This window comes from Nanorana parkeri, unplaced genomic scaffold, assembly GCF_000935625.1.
Source record: "Nanorana parkeri isolate BGI_ZX_2015 unplaced genomic scaffold, ASM93562v1 scaffold402, whole genome shotgun sequence".
Classification (NCBI taxonomy): domain Eukaryota; kingdom Metazoa; phylum Chordata; class Amphibia; order Anura; family Dicroglossidae; genus Nanorana; species Nanorana parkeri.
In genome coordinates this window covers 433,073-451,780 of record NW_017306670.1, presented here as the reverse complement: position 1 = coordinate 451,780, position 18,708 = coordinate 433,073, and the positions used below count along the sequence as shown (strand labels likewise).

The following is an 18,708-nucleotide window of genomic DNA, read 5'->3' as shown; positions in this document are numbered from 1 at the left end:
TTCTGTGCAATTGCATGAAACATAGGGGTTTCTGTGCAAATGCATGAAACATAGGGGTCATTTGCCCTGTGAATATCTGAACATTCATTTCATTTAAACAGTGACAAAAAATTACATTCTTAAATATTTTTTCTTTCAGGTTGAATGTATTGTGATGTAATACTGCATTATGGCCATTAGACAGAGCTAAGGAGCATAGAAAATAAATACTTACTTTCTATGCTCCTCAATACCATCTAGTGGCCATTTTGCAGTATTGCATTACAATACATTCAACCTGAAAAGAATATCATATAAAGAACATTCATTTTTGCCTTTATTCACACAAAACAAATGTTCACAGATCTTCACAGGGCAAATGTTCCTGTGAATTGTTTATAAATAACCTCAGAAGAAAAGTTCTTTCATTACAGCATACTGAAGATATATGTGACAGCAGGAGTTGTATCTGCAGCAGTCCAACACCCCCCCTGCTGAGTCAGTCCCACAGTTTTCCAATCTGTAACAATTGCTAAGGAAAATAAGAAGCACTGCTGATTGAAAAGCTGTAAGTCTGGCAGACTTTTACCATTTGGACTGAAGCTTCACTTGGGCTTTAAGTGTATTATACCCCATCCCCAAAAGTGAAACAGTTCTCCTTTAAGTGACTCAGATTTACTTTTTCATCATTTCTGATATTTTAGAAAATTGAGCTTATCAATTTTCCAACTGTATTTAAAATGCAATTAAGTTTTTCCAGCAGTGTGATAAGTAAAACGTTGCACCAGATAACTCATATTTAGTGAAGCAGCGGAATCTAAATTAAAGATTGTTATAATGACTGAATATATAACTCCCACATGCATTTTTTTTTCTGTTCTTTCTTTCAGAAAGAAGATGGATCGGCAGAAAAAATGCTTTTACTGAAAAAAGAAAAAGAAAATAACTTATTGATTGTGTAGAGCTAGCTCTGTTCATGATCATTAGGACTGCATGGTGGGATTCTGTTCATTATCCTAATGTTGTGCATGTCTGTTTCATCCCACTGGATTGTTTTGTGTTTGTAAAAAAGTGGACAGGCACTATCGGAAACTAAATCCCAGAACCAAAATAATGTGGTTCGATCAGAGATTACATTACCGTTGGACAAATCTTCATGTAGAAACAATAAGCTATGAATTACTTTCGGCTCACATAGAAAATATTGCACAAGTAACATTACAGTGTTGGGTTATGTTGATTTAAAATATCTAACACCATAGATATGCTAAAATGTCTGACCCTGTTCCAGGTAAAGTATTAAACTGAATTTGTTATCCTATTCTATCTACACAAAATCATTTCTTACAAAGGCTCATCCAATAAGGAAGTGAAAAGAGCAGTGAGGATGTGCAATGTGTAGTACCTCATAGCTCTTTTTAAAGGAGTAACATCAACTTAGAGGTGATTTCTAAATGAGTCTTTTGGCACATTACAGCGCAATAGTGAAGCAGACACTTGACAGCTAGCTTCGCCCAACTGTTTTCTATTGGCCGGGCGGTTCTGCTGCCGTCAGAATAAATGTTAAAAAAACCACCATATGAATGCATAGCTAGATTCCTATTAGCTATTTCAACTGATGGAGAACTGCAGGTCCCCCTCTGCAGATTGACAGCAGCAGTGGGCGGGTGCAATAGCTAGTTTGCTATTGGCTATTGCAAAGTGAAATAGCCAATAGGAATCTAGCTATGCATTCCTATGCTGGCTTTTTTTTTATCTGACTGAGGGTGGCCAGCAGCCTCATGTCAGAGAAAAAAAAACAGATCGCAAGGAAAGGTTTACTCTGCTCGATCGAGCAGAGTAAACCTTTCCGGGAGAAAGTGTTTCTCTCCTGGGCGGGTGGGGGCCGTATTAGACTCCCAGAGCGTCCGGGAGAGTAATGACAGATCAGCATCCCTGGTTACCAGGTAACCAGGGACGCCATCTGTCATTACACACTGAGAACCCGGAGAGGCCGTTGTGATATCATAGCGGCCATGCCGGGTTCTCAGTGTGTAATGACAGATGGCGTCCCTGGTTACCTGATAACCAGGGACGCTGATCTCTCTGCAAGTGGCCGGAGCCAGCTGTGAGATGACGGCTGGCTCCGCCCAGCTGTCAGAAGCAGGCTGTCGGCCGACCCATGGCCGGATGTTCGGCCAGCTTCGGCTTTCACCTTGGCTCAGTCGAGCCGAGGCATATGCCTCGGCTTGACTGAGCCGCTCGGCCAACTTCGGGAGCTGTACGGGCTATGGTGAATAGCCCGTACAGCAGCCCTTCAGTTCTATTGAACCAAAGGGGTCCTGGGGCCGAAGCTAGCCGAAGGATGAGCCGAAGCTATGGCTAGATCCTTCGGCAGCTTAGTGAATAGACCCCTTAGTGTGGCAGAGTATGACTTAGGACCTGGTAGGTCATAACATTGTGAAATTATGTTCAAAATGATATTGTCATGGTTATTATACTGATGTCATCATATGGTCACTGAAAGTCTTAATTTTCACACTGCTTATTTAAAAAGGCCTCCTATGATTGGCTACCAAAAGTCTTTGTAAGCATAGTGATAACATGGACAGGCTGTATAAAGCTTCAGACTTCCTTCACTGAAATTGTATCTGAACATTGGCAAACCATCCAGTCTTCAGGATTAAAGAGGGTATACAGGGGATACACTTTGGCCGGTTCCTGATAACCCAGCCGAATTTTGCATAGTAGGTGCTGCTGTTGGCACACTTCCAGCTGATCGAAGGATCTGGTTGGAAAATTCTCAGCGGAATGGAGCCTGCAGCCAATCAGCTGCTAGCTTAATTCGAATACACTGCAAACACTAGCAGGTTCCTCCATCAACACTCGTAAGTGTTGATGGAGGAATCTGTTCTATTTTTTTCATTCAACGTATGTGCCCAACTTTAGTCTCAGTTACAATTGTGATATTTATTATTATTGTATTTTTTTTATTTATTATTATTATTATAATAGTATTAATATTAATATTATAGAAAGCAAGTAAACATTCATAGAGATTCAGCGGATGTATCTTTTTTTTCACCATACCTATGTAAATTCAGACTAAATACAATTCAGTAATTATCTGTAACTGAAATTTCTAATGTATTCTTGAAAATTAGTGACTATGCCAGATAGGAGCTGAACACTTCACAAGAGTGTAAAATAAATGAAAATATTTTGTTATTGGAATACAAAGAATAGCAGTTGTGATTAATGTATAGGGAAATTAACTAAGGCGCAACTGAAAGGAAGATCTGTTTTAGTGTAGTCCCTAAGAATGCCTCTTTGGAACTTTTCTAAAGTCAGTGGTTTGACTTTTTAACAGCTTTTAAATAAACTGTAAGCAGAGACAGCATGTTACTGATGTGATTCTGAATCATATACTATATAATATCACTAATACAGATTGTACAGCACCTGTTGCCAGAAACACATACAATGACATTATAAAAATGTGAAAGAAGAGTTTTAGGGTATTTGTTTTGCTTTTGTTTTACATTTTGGCAAATTCCCTTTTATTTTTTGTATCCATTTTGCATTTCCTGTATATTGTTATGTAATAATCAAGTACATTCCAGCACACAGATGTGCCTGATAAAAAAAAGTCATTTAAAGCACAGTGACAACATGTAAAGTGATTTCAAAAAGCTGTCAGATTAAATAAAACATTTATTTAAATGGTCTATACCTGGGTTAGTGCACTTTGCTGCTTCACTTTGACTGTATCCAAAAATATGTAAAATCAATAAGTCCTAACAGTAAAAATGAAATAAATAAACAATTTTTATGATATTAAAGATCAAAATAACTTAAAGTCTTTGACAGCATACATTGTGTTCATTAGTAAATTACCATTTCAGCTTCCTTATGTAAAAAAATAATGCAGATGTACATTATTTTTTAGTTACAATATTTTGTATGCAAATATAATTTTAGGGACACGTGTACGAAAATATTTTTTCTTCTATGGATGTCCTTCTTTGTGTTGTATAAGTTGAATGTGAAGTTATTGGTTAATGACCATTAATTATAATATAAAATCACTGTGCAGAATATTTACTAAGTATGAGCTCACAATCACTTTTAATGGGAGCAGATATAGTAAGTACAGGCTTCACATAAAGTGTAAAACCCTGGATCACATCTTTGTTTTAAAAATACTTTACAGCACTATCTTTAAATAAATTTGTTATTTACTTGAAAAATTGGTTACATCTTTGAATGAGCCTGAAAGCTGTTTAAACAATTTATCACTAATATGATTGTAAAAAAAGATACCATAAAATGATGACCGTCCTAAAGCATAGAATTGTGAATGTTGAGTCCGATTGTAAAACACTGTACAAAATATAAATAAACCTGTTCTCATCCAAGATTTGGTGTCTATTCTTTACATTGCCTCTTGTATACCATAGTTATTTATGTCAGTGTACGGTGTGCATTGTAATGTCAGCTACTGAACACATTGTACGGCGGAGCTCAGCATAGAGACTTACTTACAAATAAGAACCTGCATTTGTCAGTATTCAATGACAGAAATACCTAGCAGAAATCAAACATTATAAGGACAGCTTAACTTACGTACATATAAATGTTGCATACTTTTTATTACTAAGTGGGAATACATGTATAGATTGTTGCCCATTCATAAATAATTAACTACCTTATGAGGCTTAAAGAAGATCTAGCATCACTTACATCTTTTAAGAAATATGTGTATACATACCAAATAGTGTGTAAATGAAAAACCTGTAGGTATTCATTACCTGTCAAAGAGATCACAGTATTCTCCTTAGCAATGCCTTCATCTTCCTTCTCACCAGAAAGCCAACACCATCTCAGTTAGGGTCAGCATCTGCCTTCTGAACTAAAAGTTTTCAGCTTGATGATACAGTCATATAAAATTAGTAGCACGGAGTAGATTTTATGTTTTGGGTTGTATGTACAAGTATCACAGAGCTCAGCCGCCTATTGCAACCTCTTACCTTGTAACTTGCTAGAAAGTAAAAATATTACAGTTGAATCACTAGGCAAGAAGAGACTGAGGAAATAACTTCTACTGCCTGTAGCAGACTGATGACATGATTTTCCCAGACCTCTAAAAGAGCATTTATTTGAAAATGTTTACTGTTGCTGTATATTCTTACAGGAATGTCAGGAATTAATCTGAGCAGATTGATAAAATCACTGGTTTATGTGTAATGTGGACATACATCCCAACTGTCCCACCTTTGGAGGGGCTGTCCCTCATTTTGAAACCAAACTCCTCTGTCCCTCTCTCCTTCTTGGTTGTCCCTCATTGTGGTCTGATGTACAGATATCCATGGAAAAGTTTTATTTAACTAACATTCTTTATTCTACACTAAAACCTTTGTCTGATCTCTTAATTTTTTTGCTTGATATTTGGAAAAGCCAGTCATTTTCACATTTCAGTTCTTAAATGTCTGCATAACTGGGGGCATGGCAGGGGTGTGCCTAAATCATTGTGCTGGAAGGTTTCCCTCTTTCTCTTTTCAGAGAGTTGGGAGGTGTGTGTGGATGCTGAATCATGCAACTGATTGAACTTGAATAGCCTCGTGATAATAATAATAATAATAATAATGAACATGTAGTATTAAATAATGGCATTTGACTACTTTGGTACTGGAATATAACAATGGCAAACTATAATAAATATTGTGGATGCAAACCCCCCCCCCACAAATATGAGGGCACATAATATATTGGATAATATATTGCTCATTAATAATGAACAATAAATCCTTGTAGACATTTGGAGAAGTAGAGGTCCATTACTTGTGACAGCAATGAAGCCGTGGGCAATATTACCACTAGAGGTGGCTTTGCAAAGGATGAGTTATGTTAGGCCTTGGTACTGCTGCCCTCTTGGTAACAATTCAGTTGGAAGTTGTGAACTGATTTTCTTGTAGGCCAAGAGGCATTGTCTAAATCTTGTGAGCAGAAATAATTTTCTAAAGCAACATCATTTATTCCTTGGTCCATAGTTGGAATGATCCACTACTAGTAGTGTAAATAATAATGGCGGTTATGCAGCTCCCAGAACTATTCATATATAGAAATGTTTCTCATCTTCAGGACTCTTCAGTTTTTAAGTGGGTAAGAGTCAGGACTTCTATCATGCCTTAATGCTACTTGTATTTGTGTTTGGAAGATTTCCACTCTCTTTCTGTTCTAAAACTTTTCTTCCAGACAGAAGGTAAAGAGGGAACTACCTTGCTGCGTCTACGCAGCAGTAAAAACCTAAAACAGGATTAACCCTCCTCTTCTTTTCTAAAAAAGAATGTTCATCACTGTCTGTCATTCTGCTCGGGAGATTTCCCCTCACTTGCTCTGTCTAAGACCCCCAAACATTTTCAAACTAAAGGGAAATATGCCCTACTGGAGCACAAACAGCAAAAAAAGCTCAAGAAAGAGTCTAACCCTCACTAGAACCAAAACTAAAGGTAATTTTTTGGCTAGTGTTGGACTTGTGTGTTGTGTTACCAATTTGGAAAGTTGCGTTTCCATATGGGACTTTGAAAACTATGCACCACAATGGCCACCAGTCATTGCTCGCCTGTGTTATAAGTAGGCAAGAAGATTTCACATATGAGTTGAAAGAGAGAGTTCTTCCAATGAACTCCACCAGAGCATAGCAGGCTAGAAGGGAAACTACCAGGTGTGGGGCCTAATATTCAGCAGAATGCAACAGCAATTTTTACATATGCAGGTATTTTACCCCCTCCAATACAATGAGGTGTAGTTTTTATTTCTAGAAACGTTATACTTTGAGTTTTAACAAAACTGCGATGTGTTATTTTGCATAAAACAGCAGCTGAAATGACCTAATTGTCTCCAGTGGCCTTGGTGATCTAGAGTTTTATTACAATAATAAGCCAGCAGAGAAGCAATATGAAATGTCCTGTGTGTTATAACGTTAATGGAATATTTTATGTGCTCTTTAAAGTGTCTCAGTCACCTCAGCTCAGCACTGCATATTTTCCTATGTGACATTAAGGTTTATTTATTTATAATATATTTCAACAAGGAAAGTGCATCACCATCTTTTTTTTTCATTACCAATTCGACCCTCTGTAAAGGATATTAATCTGAACTTGTTTATTGATATGCATGATAGAGTGTACTTTGTATCTAGGAATTTTGGTGACAACTGACAGCCATTCTCACATAGCATTAGAATTTTTACTACCAAATACTTACATCTTTAAGTTGTACTAGACCTTACAACCTTACAATCCCAGCCCACATCAAATAAAAGAGCCCCCTCACCTGCTTGCCGTTATGCAGGGAGTAGGCACGAATCTGATCCTTCGTGATTAAGTCAGGTACGGACCGGGATCGTTACTTTTCGTCCGGAGCTCTGCAGTTCTGAGCTCCGTTCTCTGCAGTAAGGTCTGCAGATCTTACTAATCCATCCTTGAGAACGGGGCTCAGAACTGTCAGAGCTCCGGTGATCGATCGAAAGTAACGGAGCCAGGACAGGACAGCAAGGAGCGGCTGCTCTCATAGTCAGGTACGCGATCCGTCCTCTGCTGCAGTTCTCCATCAGGTCCACCACTACTGATTGACAGCAGCCGAGGGCGGGTACAATAGCTAGTTTGCTATTGGCTATTGCAAATTGAAATAGCCAATAGGAAGCTAGCAATGCATTCCTATGGCCAAAATTTTTTTTTTTTCACAGCTCCGTGTCAGGGGAGAGTTTTTTTTTTTCGTTTTTTTTTACGGCAGCAGAACCGCTGGCCAATAGAAAACAGTTGGGCGGAGCTAGCTGTCACTGCTAGCTCCGCACAATCGTTTTCTATTATTTTTTTTCTACTTTTTAAACTATTTTTCTGTTCTGCTCGGTACCAGAGAGGGACCGAGCAGAACAGCCGAGCCGCCGCTCAGCGGCATTCGGCTATTCACTCACTGCTGTTCGGCATCTATAAGAATAGACCGAACAGCAGCGAGTAGCCTGCCGGAGGTGCGGCTTAGCAGATCCAGATGTTGGATCGGCTGAGTCGAACTCCTTCTGCACTTCGGGTCAGTCGAACATGCTGAGCATGTTCGGCTGACCCGAAGCCACGCGGTGTACGGCTGATTTCAGCCGATATACGGCTGAAATCAGCCATACCAGCCTGAAGTGAATAGCCGAACAGCGTTCGGCTCACTTCGCTTTAGGTCGGTCATTCACTCGGCTGCCAACAGCAGCTTAGTGAATAGACCCCTATGTAGCGTATGTAAGATTAATAATAGAGTGGTAGCATATACATTAAGTTTGCCTAGCTAAATAAATAATATTTCATAGCCCCTGCGTAATACAAACATGTATAACATTCGTCTGTGATAAAAGGGATATGACGTATTTGTGGGCATTTGTTTGATTTAATAACGTTCACTGTTTACAAAAGCTTCCCCCAGACAAATCATGATAAATAACAAGGTTGTAAGGAGTGGAAAGAGATTACTATCTATCATTTTGGCAGGTTGATATATTGTCATACAAAGTACACATTACAAAATTTGCTAGCACTCAGCCCTCTATCCAAGAGGCAATCTATTAAAACCTGTTTCTAATAGTATAAAAAGAAGCTAAAATAGGTTTTATGCAATTTCATATTTGTAAGCGTATCATTTTTTAACTGATGCTTTATAATAATTTTTGTTTTACAAATAAACATTTAATACATGACAAGAGGTTCCCGAGGCATTATGGGGTTTATTTATAAAGGCAAATAGTCAGTTTCCTTTCGTAGTCTAGTTTGATTGCTTCTGTCCCGCTGGGCAAAGAATACCCAATCACATTCTAGGAAAATAACATTTTAACTGGCACATGATTGGATGATGGATGTCAGCAGGGCTTCAACTAGTTCACTAAGCTAAAGGAAAATTCCCTTGCAAAGTGAACAGCCTATTAGCATTTAGTAAATCAACCCCTATGAGTTGTCTAAGAGAAAGCATAGAAGTAGTAACCTCATTTCAGACACACTGGGGTTGATGCTGAGATGCATCTGTAAAGTGTGATCCTACTCTAATTTATGGGGTATATATAAATATATTTGTATACTGTGTATCTTTATAAACATTTTTCACATTATTATAACTAATGAGAGTAAACAGCAATCCTAAATTATCAGTGTAAAGTATCTAGATTATACACAGTGGTATATTCGGACAATTTGTATAATTTATAAAATAAAAGTTATAACTTTTTATGGCAAAATAATAAAAGCTTTGGATAATGCAGGTCTGGAAAATGTAATTTAAAGTGACATTAAACCCTCAGATTTTTTAACATAAACCAATGCTGTAATGTGTGCCTTACTGTAATCCATGGTTGTTTCCCTTCTCTTTGCTGCTCTTCCTTTTAAATCTGTATCTGTTCTCATGCTGGGCAGAACTTCTGTTTTGCAGCAGACTGCCTTGTCTCTGAAAGGGATACATGGTGTCTGTGTGTTGGTTTGCAACCTGAGCCATCACTACAGGAAGAGGCACTCAGCTGCAAAGGGAAGTTCTCCCCAAGCATGAGAAGACATGAGAAATTAAAAGGAAGAGCAGCAAAGAGAAGGGAAACAACCATGGATTACAGTAAGGCACACATTACAGTATTGGTTTATGTTAAGAAATCTGAGGGTTTAATGTCACTTTAACTTTTTCCAGGGAACAGGAAATTAGTAGAAATAACCCAAAACAAGGTCAAAAACAGAAGACCCTGGTGTCACAGGGATAAGGATCGAAGGGTGAATATTTTAAATTGACTCATTAGGAACTATAAAAACCTTACCTACTATAGCCAAAGTAAAAAAATAAAGTTTTAGCTTACAGTATGTTAGATTTTAATTTAGATGGATAAACTGGTGAAAAAATGGCCTATGCTGTTCTATTAAAAAAAAAGTTAGAATTTGTATTCCCATCTTTTTTTTTTTCTCACAAAATGTTTTTATTTTTTAAATAAACATTACAATAAAATAGGAAAAATATATATAATTATGAAAGTTCAAACAAACTAAGACCCTATATTTTAATATTGGTATAAGAGAAGGTCATATGCAATATCTATGAAGGAACAGCCAAGAAGAACCATTTGTAACATGGATCACAGTTAAATAGAGTAAAACACATTAGTCTACACATAAGAGGTTTGAGCCTCATGGATGAATGACAACAGGGTGGAAAATTTAAATGTGAAAACATACAACTGTACTTAAAAATAACATGGTCTGTTCTTGTAAAAGCTTGGCAATGTCACTTGTAAGGATTTACCTTAAGCTACAATTCCAGTTTATGTAAAATACAAAGTCATTTAGTCTACCGCTAACTCGTCCATAGAGACTTGCGATAAAAGCCAAATTGTTGTATATGCTATGTAGGAGTTTATACTTTGTGGGAATCTTTATAGCTCGGTTAAAGATAATTAAAAGCAAGACAATTGTTAAAAACGCATGATAGTTCATTGCATGTGCCAATTTGTAATATAATGCTTGTTCCACGTGGTTGAGTGAGAAAGAGTAAATCTTGCTTGTTAGTAATTTAAAGCCCAACTCCAGCCAAAACAATGTTTTTTAGTTTTAAATCTCTGTCAGGTTTTTCTGGCTGTTGGTGACCACATTATGGAGACTTTCCTTCACCTCCTGTCTGTGACACCAGGGCAATGAATTAGGGGCAAAGGGTTTACCAGGATAGGAAGACAAAGTAAGAGAAATCTCACAAATGTTCCCGCCTTTCTTCTAGTCAAATTCCTTTAGTCTCACTCCCCCTCCGCTGCAGTGGTCTAAGTTCATGTGAGTCATTAGATTCTATACAGTGTATAGAACATGAGGATACGGGGGGATATACTATCACTGGAGCAGAGGAGCAGACAGGCTGGAGATAGTGGTGTAAGAACAAGCTAAGATCATGGTTCGGGTGAGTATAACTTGGTTATTTTAGCCCCTAGACAAAACAATCACTTAACCCTTGCAGTGTGGGGTAGCCCCGCTGCAAGGGTTAAGATTTGATTTGCCAGGAGGTTTCCTTTAAAAGAAGGGAGGGGAAATATCTCTAAAGCTGGCCATATACCTATGGATTATCTGCAGATTTTCTATGGTCAGATGGAAAAAGTGCAACAGATTTCACCATCTACGCTAAACTGTGTGGATGGAGGAATCTCCCACTGGGCCAAAATACTGGGCCTAGCATCTTGCTAGGTGGCTCCGCTGGCTCTCAAAATACGTGAACAATCTGATTGGATGCAGGCATTATTCAGGTATTTTGAGAGCCAGCGGGGCTGACTAGCAAGATACTGAAGCTTGGCCCAGTTGGAGATTCCTCCATCCAACAGTTTAGCGTAGATGGAGGAACCTGTTGCACTTTTTCCATCTGACCATAGAAAATCTCCAGATAATCTATAGGTGTATGGCCAGCTTCACATGGAACACACAGCAATACAAATGTTAAACTGAATCAAACCCTTCCCTACTCTAATATTATATTGTAGAGATGCACAGATACCAAGTACCGTACTGGTACAAGTACAAGTACAGATACTTTTCTAGCTAATAGACTAGAGAAAAACTTGAAAGTTCGGAGGCAGCTGTCATCTTTAAGGTGCATACAAGGCTCCTGGAATTTGTGCATCCCTGTTTTAATGTATGATCTGTTATATTAAAATTAGGGATGCACTGATACAATTCATTCTACCAATACTTGTTCTCACAGATACCAATTAATTATACCTTTTTGTTTATTGTCATGTGACAGTTTTTCTAAAACAGTACAGACTAATAATTTCAGGACAGTGGTGGAGTGCCTGGGCCCAGTCACAGCGGCAACCTTGGTAGTCCTCATGAAAATGCCAAGTATTGGCACTGGTATCTGAACTGGTATCTGTGCATCCCTATTATAATGTATATAATATATAGCCCTTTCATTACTTCAGTACAACTTTATATAAATGTAAAATGCTCCTTGCCATGAGACTGTTAATTACCCTTGCAGAAGAGAACTAGGAATGTATAAATGTGTGTGTTCCTAGCTCTCAGACCTCCGGTCAGTCGGAAAAATTTGTCATAGAGATACTGTCAGTTAAATGACACACCAACACTAAATTTGGTCTGGGCATCTAAGCTTTGAAGACTCTGTTCACAAAATAGTTAATATTACTTCCAGGGGAGGTAAACATAGAGGGCTTATTGCATTGTGTTTCTCAGCACATGAGTCTGCAGGAGGATCATAAATCTAAGATACATACATATATCACATGAGTACACCATATGGTCACACCACCAATTACAGTACTTCAACAAACAATACCTGCATCTATCTGTTGAGTGAAAATCTAAAGATGTCACAGCTTTGATGTATAAAATTGAAATAATTGGTGATGAGAACATAACCACATGATGTGAACATTTGATATATGTATATATTTTACATATCCATTATCCTCCTGCTAATCTTCTGAAAAAGCTGACTTTTGCTCTGTGAAACACGTTGAGAGAAGCCCTCTCTATTTACCCCCTGTAGATGAAATATTAAAGTGAAGTCCTAAGTCGAACTAACACAGTACAAGGAGTGGAATAATGTCAGCATTTGGATATTCAAACAAATCATCTTTAGAGCTGTGACCTTAAAGCCTGTATCTGGGAACTGCAAGGGTTAACTACTCATTTTTGCCTATTTGGATCTTTTAAAGCAGATTTACTTACCTAATCCCCACTCCCCCAGTGGTCAGTGCTCACCTTTCTCCCCTCCTCTCTGGCTGTGGACTGCCCCTTTGGCATACTCACATTTCTCACATTTACTCACCTTTCTCCCCTCCTCTCTGGCCTCTGACTGCCACAGTGGAGGGGGGAAGAGGATGAGGGCACTGATATTGGAGCCAGAAGGAGTGGGGGTCAGGTAAGTTAATCTGCTTTGGACATTAATGAGCAGTTAACCCTTGCAGTGGGGGAGTAGCCCCACTGCATCAATAGTTTTTTGTGTTGTTTTTTTGTATCCAGAGAAACATTTTAAAGAGTAATTCCAGTTTCCAGGCAAATGTGAGAAACTGAAATTATCCCCACAAACTGGTCCCCCCAGTAGTCATACCTTTGGGGGAACTGCCGTTCCCCACTCTGCGGCTGGTGTATGTTCTGTACTTCGCACACAGGTTTGCAGCCCGGTACTCTGTATGTGAAATTAAGCTTGCAAATGGAAAGCAGTCATTGGTCAGGTGACACAAGGTCAATGAGAAGTGCTTCTTAGCAAGGAGTACAGAGTACTGGGCTGCATTTTTGTTTCCTCTACACCAGGTGTAGTGGGGAGGGGGGGATAGGGGCTCCTCCAAAGGTATGACTACTGGGGTGGGCCAGAGGGGGGCCAATTTATAGGGGTAATTTCAGTTTCCTACATTCGCTGGCAAACTGGAATTACCCTTTAAACCTGAAACAAATATAAAGGATGCAAATGAATGCAGTTCTGTATTTAACAATACATGCTTAATGTATTGCTTTGTTAATGCAAGCGGTATAAGTATCTTGGTACCAGCCTGTTGTAGTCCCTGTGCAGCAGAACTCTGACTGTAGGAGGTAGAAACAGCATAAGGAGCCAATAATTTCTGCTGCAGAAGAAGAAGCACAATGGTATGAGAAAAGAGCAGAGGGACAGAGAGCTGAGCTCATCAGTCTGCTGCTGCTCATTTTACAGTTCAGTCACAGGCTGGGGAGGGACAAGAGTGGTATATGTTACTGAACTGCAGAAACAAATCGGGTCTTTTCTCAGGACTGGAGTAAAAGAAATGCAAATTCTTCGGCAGGTAAAACAGCTCTTAAATATGTCACTCTTTTGTGTAATTAGCTGTTTGCCTGGAGTTAAGCTTTCAGCACTATATTTTACAATGCATTTTAAATTAATTTAATAATGTCTGGAAAATTGATTTTATAAACATGTTCACCTTATAAGGAACCATGAACAGCCCATTGAATCTGTTTTTGTATATTGGATGTTGGTACAAAGTATATGAGAGAAAGGATAATCAATTGATTCCCTCTATTCTGTTAAAATGAAACTAAACTCAGGAGTTAAAGGAGAACTATGAGGTGAGTGCCTTTCCCTCACCTCAGAGTTCTAGCCGACCTGTGACAACGAGACTGTCACAGGTCGGCTAGAACTATGAGGTGAGTGCCTTTCCCTCACCTCAGAGTTCTAGCCGACCTGTGACAACGAGACTGTCACAGGTCGGCTAGAACTATGAGGTGAGTGCCTTTCCCTCACCTCAGAGTTCTAGCCGACCTGTGACAACGAGACTGTCACAGGTCGGCTAGAACTATGAGGTGAGTGCCTTTCCCTCACCTCAGAGTTCTAGCCGACCTGTGACAACGAGACTGTCACAGGTCGGCTAGAACTATGAGGTGAGTGCCTTTCCCTCACCTCAGAGTTCTAGCCGACCTGTGACAACGAGACTGTCACAGGTCGGCTAGAACTATGAGGTGAGTGAAAGGCACTCCCCTCATAGTTCTCCTTTAAGAGAACTATGGGGCAACCTTTTTTGGCCATAGGTCTCTTCAGGGTCACAGGAGGACACATACTAATGTCCACCAGTGACTCAAAACTCAGTACATATATTGGGCTATTGCCCGCTATATGCTGAGAGCGCAGAACCGAGAGCAGCCGGGACGGATCCCAACAATACTGTTGAGATCCATCCTGATTGACAGCTGGCTCAGCCTCTCTAGAGGTAGAGCCAGCTGTGCCTGTCCCCTCCCCATACATTCCTCCAGTCAGGGAAGGGGGGAATCCCTGCGGGGAGAAGTGACCTAGAAAAAACAGCCAGCGCAGCCTGAATGCACATGGTGTGAACTAGCCCTTAAAGGGTTTTTTTTAGTTTAATCTGACACCCTTGATAATATAACATATATATAGTTTTCACATTTTACATAATACAACTTATATTGCTATATCCTCACTCCAGCTGATCCTCTTTCCAGTGTTTTCATCATTCCTGCATGTGAATAGACAGGCAGTTAAAGCCAAGCCGTGTCCTTCGTACCCTCATTACAATGTTTTTACCTCTACAGTTTTCACTAATCATCAGAAAGTGTCTTACCTCACAGCAATAAGTCAATCAGGTTGTTTTGGTCAATTTTAATGTTGTAGAAAAGGTTATAGAGATGGACGGAAATATAAAGAAAATATACAGATCCCTACAAAATCATCTTGTACAGCCTCATTATCTTAAAGCATACCCAAACCCAAAAACCAAACTTGAATATATTGCATCTTATCAGTCCTTGGATGTGGTGGCTGCATTAGTTTTCTTTTTTCAGGATTTAGTTTTCTTTATTTTGACCTAGTGACCCTGTCAATAACCCACTTCCTGTCCTAGGGTGACATTGCTCACCCAGTATACTAGAACAAAGAGTGTGTAAGGTCTGCAGCACACATCCCCCTGCCCTTCTCTTTATAACATAGAGGGAGATGTGCTATAGCCCACATAGAAAACTTAGGAAAAGCTGATAACAATGTTTTTGGTGTGTGCAGCATTAGACCTCACTACAGGAAGTTATCAGCACACAAGACCTTTAGCAGGATTAACGGGTACTTATCAAACAGATTTAACAAAACATTTTCAATGGTATATTCAATCTATATGAAATGAAATGGTATTTTTTCATCTTTGACCATAGATACTGTTTAACTGTACAAATAACAGAAAAAGTATCACAGACAGTACTCATACTGTGTTGTCTCCAGTGAATACAAACTAACAGACATTGGATGTGAAGCCCTCTGCCTTCTAATTTATGATCTTCCTTAGGATCCTTGGTATTGTTCTGGATATCTAAGTACAAAATGTTCACTGTGAAGAATAGATCAAAGACTTGTTATTCTTTATTTAATATTTCTAAATACTGCTTCCAACAATTTTAAATAAATATTTTCAGTGGTCTAAAATACACAGTAACTAAGATCTTCGCTGGCACATAGACATGAAGGAAATTTATTTCAATAAACTATTCCCCATTATTCAGCCCTGTCAGCTAAGAAATAAGACCTATTTAATACCTGTGTGTAACATTTTAATGAAAAACAGAGATCTCCATCTGGGGCCACTGATAGGGGGCTACTGGCAGCGGTACCTGGCCCAGGCACCATGAAGTCAGCAGCTGGGCCCGAGCCTGCACAGGCTGCCTCTAGGGAAGGAGGATGGTCCTGCCTGCTTGCAATAGTAACCAGTTGATGGATAGGCTCCTCGCCTCCTTCCCTTTAGGTGTCTTGGCCCCCTGCAGGTAAGGAGGAGAGTAGCCTGTACATTAACTGGAAACCATGGCAAGCGGGCAGCACTGTCCACTGGGAAGGCCAATCAGGGTCTTGCCTGCTCTGCCTGTTTAGGCCCCGCTCCATGCTTAGATTTCGCGCCTAGATTGCCCCCAGTCAATGGTGTCTCCATCCGCGCACTGAGTTAAGTTGCATGGGATGAGGGGATTAGAAGAAAGCCAGCAAAATAGGACAAAAAGAGTAAGCAATGGGTGTATAGCAGGTTGTAGCCCTTAAGTTGGGCACACATATTACAATATTGATGACAAATGTCCCAGATTTGCCAGGACAGTCCATCACCTAGGACCTCTGTACCGATGATGCTGTGTCCCCTGTGTAATGTTCCAGGTTCACAGTGTCACCCTTATCTTATAAGGCATTCATTACAGTGGTCAAGGACTGCGAGTGGGCTGTCCATACATGATTAGAGGCAGTGTGTTTGAGCGGGCCACTCTGGTAAGTTGGCAGGGCCTGGAACGGACTGTGAGTGGGTTAACTGTGTCCCAGGAACCAGGACTCAAAAAGTTGGTAAGTATGTTACATTCTGATTGTACAATTGCCTTTAGATTTACCAACAACTATGAAGTGTACTTGATTATATAAGTTAAAGGACATGTTTAGGTAGGCCCTCATACTACAGAGAGTGGGGAAAAGTTAACATTTCTACCATTTTTATTTCTCTCTGCAACCCAACTGGGAAGATTTTCCTTCACACCCTGTCCCTGTGATGCCCATAAAGGAAATCGGGTACTGTTTTTGCCAACAGAACAAGTAGGCACAGAAACCAATACAGGCAGTCCCCGGGTTACATACAAGATAGGGACTTTAGGTTTGTACCTAAAGGAGAACTATGGGGTTAAGGCTTTTCCCCATAGTTCTCCTTAGGGTAACTGGAGGACACAAACTAGCGTCCTCCCGTCACCCTAAGCTCAGTATACCACAAGCTGCAGCTCGTGGTATACTGAGACGCCGCAGCTGAAGCGGATCCTGACAATTATGCTGGATCCGCCCAGCTGCATGAGTGACAGCTGGCTCTGCCTATCTAGAGGCAGAGCCAGCTATACCCGCCCCCTCCCCCGTCCGTTCCGCCAGTCAGCGCTGGAGGATCGGAGCGGGGAGAGGGGAATCCAGCCACTCGCAGAGAGCTGTGACAGGATCGAGAAGTGAGTGAATGCCAGTATGTGTTCGCTCACTTCACGATCTACTGAGGGGACCTGTGACAGTCTCATTGGCTAGAACTAGGCTAGAACTATCTCACAGGCTAGAACTATGAGGTGAGTGAAAAGCACTCACCTCATAGTTTTCCTTTAAGTTGAATTTGTATGTAAGTCGGAACAGGTACATTTTTTAAGTGTAACTCCAGCCAAAAAACATTTTTTTAGTTTTGGATAGCATAGGGAAGGGTCACGGTTCTTTTGCTGTCTGTTCCTGTTGTTCAGAAGATTATAATCTAATTCAAACATTTTTTTATTTAAAATGACACAGCAAAAAAAGTTTTTTTCTATTTTTCATTTTATTTTATAAACTTTATTTTTTATTATTTGTTTGCATTTTTTTAATGTTTATTTATTTAACTTTTTCTTTACATTTTGTAAAAAAAATTGGTCTTTTTAATTACATTTATTTTTTTAAACTTTGTTTTTTGTTTTTTTGTATTTTAATGCTGGGAGCCATAGCCAACCTGCTATTGGATATTTCAAATTGCAATAGCCAATAGCAGGCTGGCTATTGCATCTGCCCACTGCCTGCTGTCAATCAGCAGAGGAGGGGCCTGAAGGAGAAAGTTCTCTATCAGATCCCCCCATGCTGATTGACAGCAGACAGTGGGCGGGTGCAATAGCCAGCTTGCTATTGGCTATTGCATTTAACAATATCCAATAGCATATGGGTGCATATAAATCACAAGACTTAGGGGTTCATTTATAATTTCCTATACTCGTCAGGGCCATCTAGGGGCACTAGTGCCATGCAAATGGCATCTGTCTGGCTATACATCGGGTAGAACTTGCTGTTGAGGAAATCTGCCTTCACCTCCTGTCCCATCGATATACAACAGAAATTGAAGGCAATCTCTCAAATGTGAGGGAAGTCCCTTCTTAGTTAGTTGTGGCCAGAATAGGTGACAATATTGAAATATTTCCTCTCTGTTCCTGTTCAGGTGACAACTCAGAGTTTGGATTGAGTAAATCTCACCAGGGAGGACACCGCAAAAAAATCAGACATCTTTCCAAACCCTTCCTTGCTCTACTAAAAACTAAAGACAAGTTTTAGTAAAGGCATTTTAATAAATTCTACGCTCAGCGTAAAAAAAACTGTATCATTCTATTAAAAAAAATAGAACAATAATTTTAATGACTGGAATAACATTTTACTCAGATTTGTTTTCTGGGGCTGGAGGGTGTGATGGGAGTTGGGGTCTTCTGGCAGCCA

General features: G+C 39.6%; 1 protein-coding gene across 2 annotated transcripts in view; it reads left to right on the top strand.

Moving 5' to 3' along the window:
- SYNDIG1 (synapse differentiation inducing 1) overlaps window positions 1-18,708 on the top strand; it is a 192,306-nt gene that overhangs the window by 169,849 nt on the left and 3,749 nt on the right. Inside the window, exon 4 of one of the 2 annotated variants that reach the window (XM_018559549.1) lies at window positions 870-1,252. The exons of the other annotated variant lie outside the window; for it this stretch is intronic. Within the exon in view, the coding sequence (XP_018415051.1) occupies window positions 870-941 (72 nt within the window). The 3' untranslated portion in view covers window positions 942-1,252. Of the gene's footprint in view, window positions 1-869; window positions 1,253-18,708 lie in introns of those variants that run through there. 2 annotated transcript variants of the gene reach the window in all.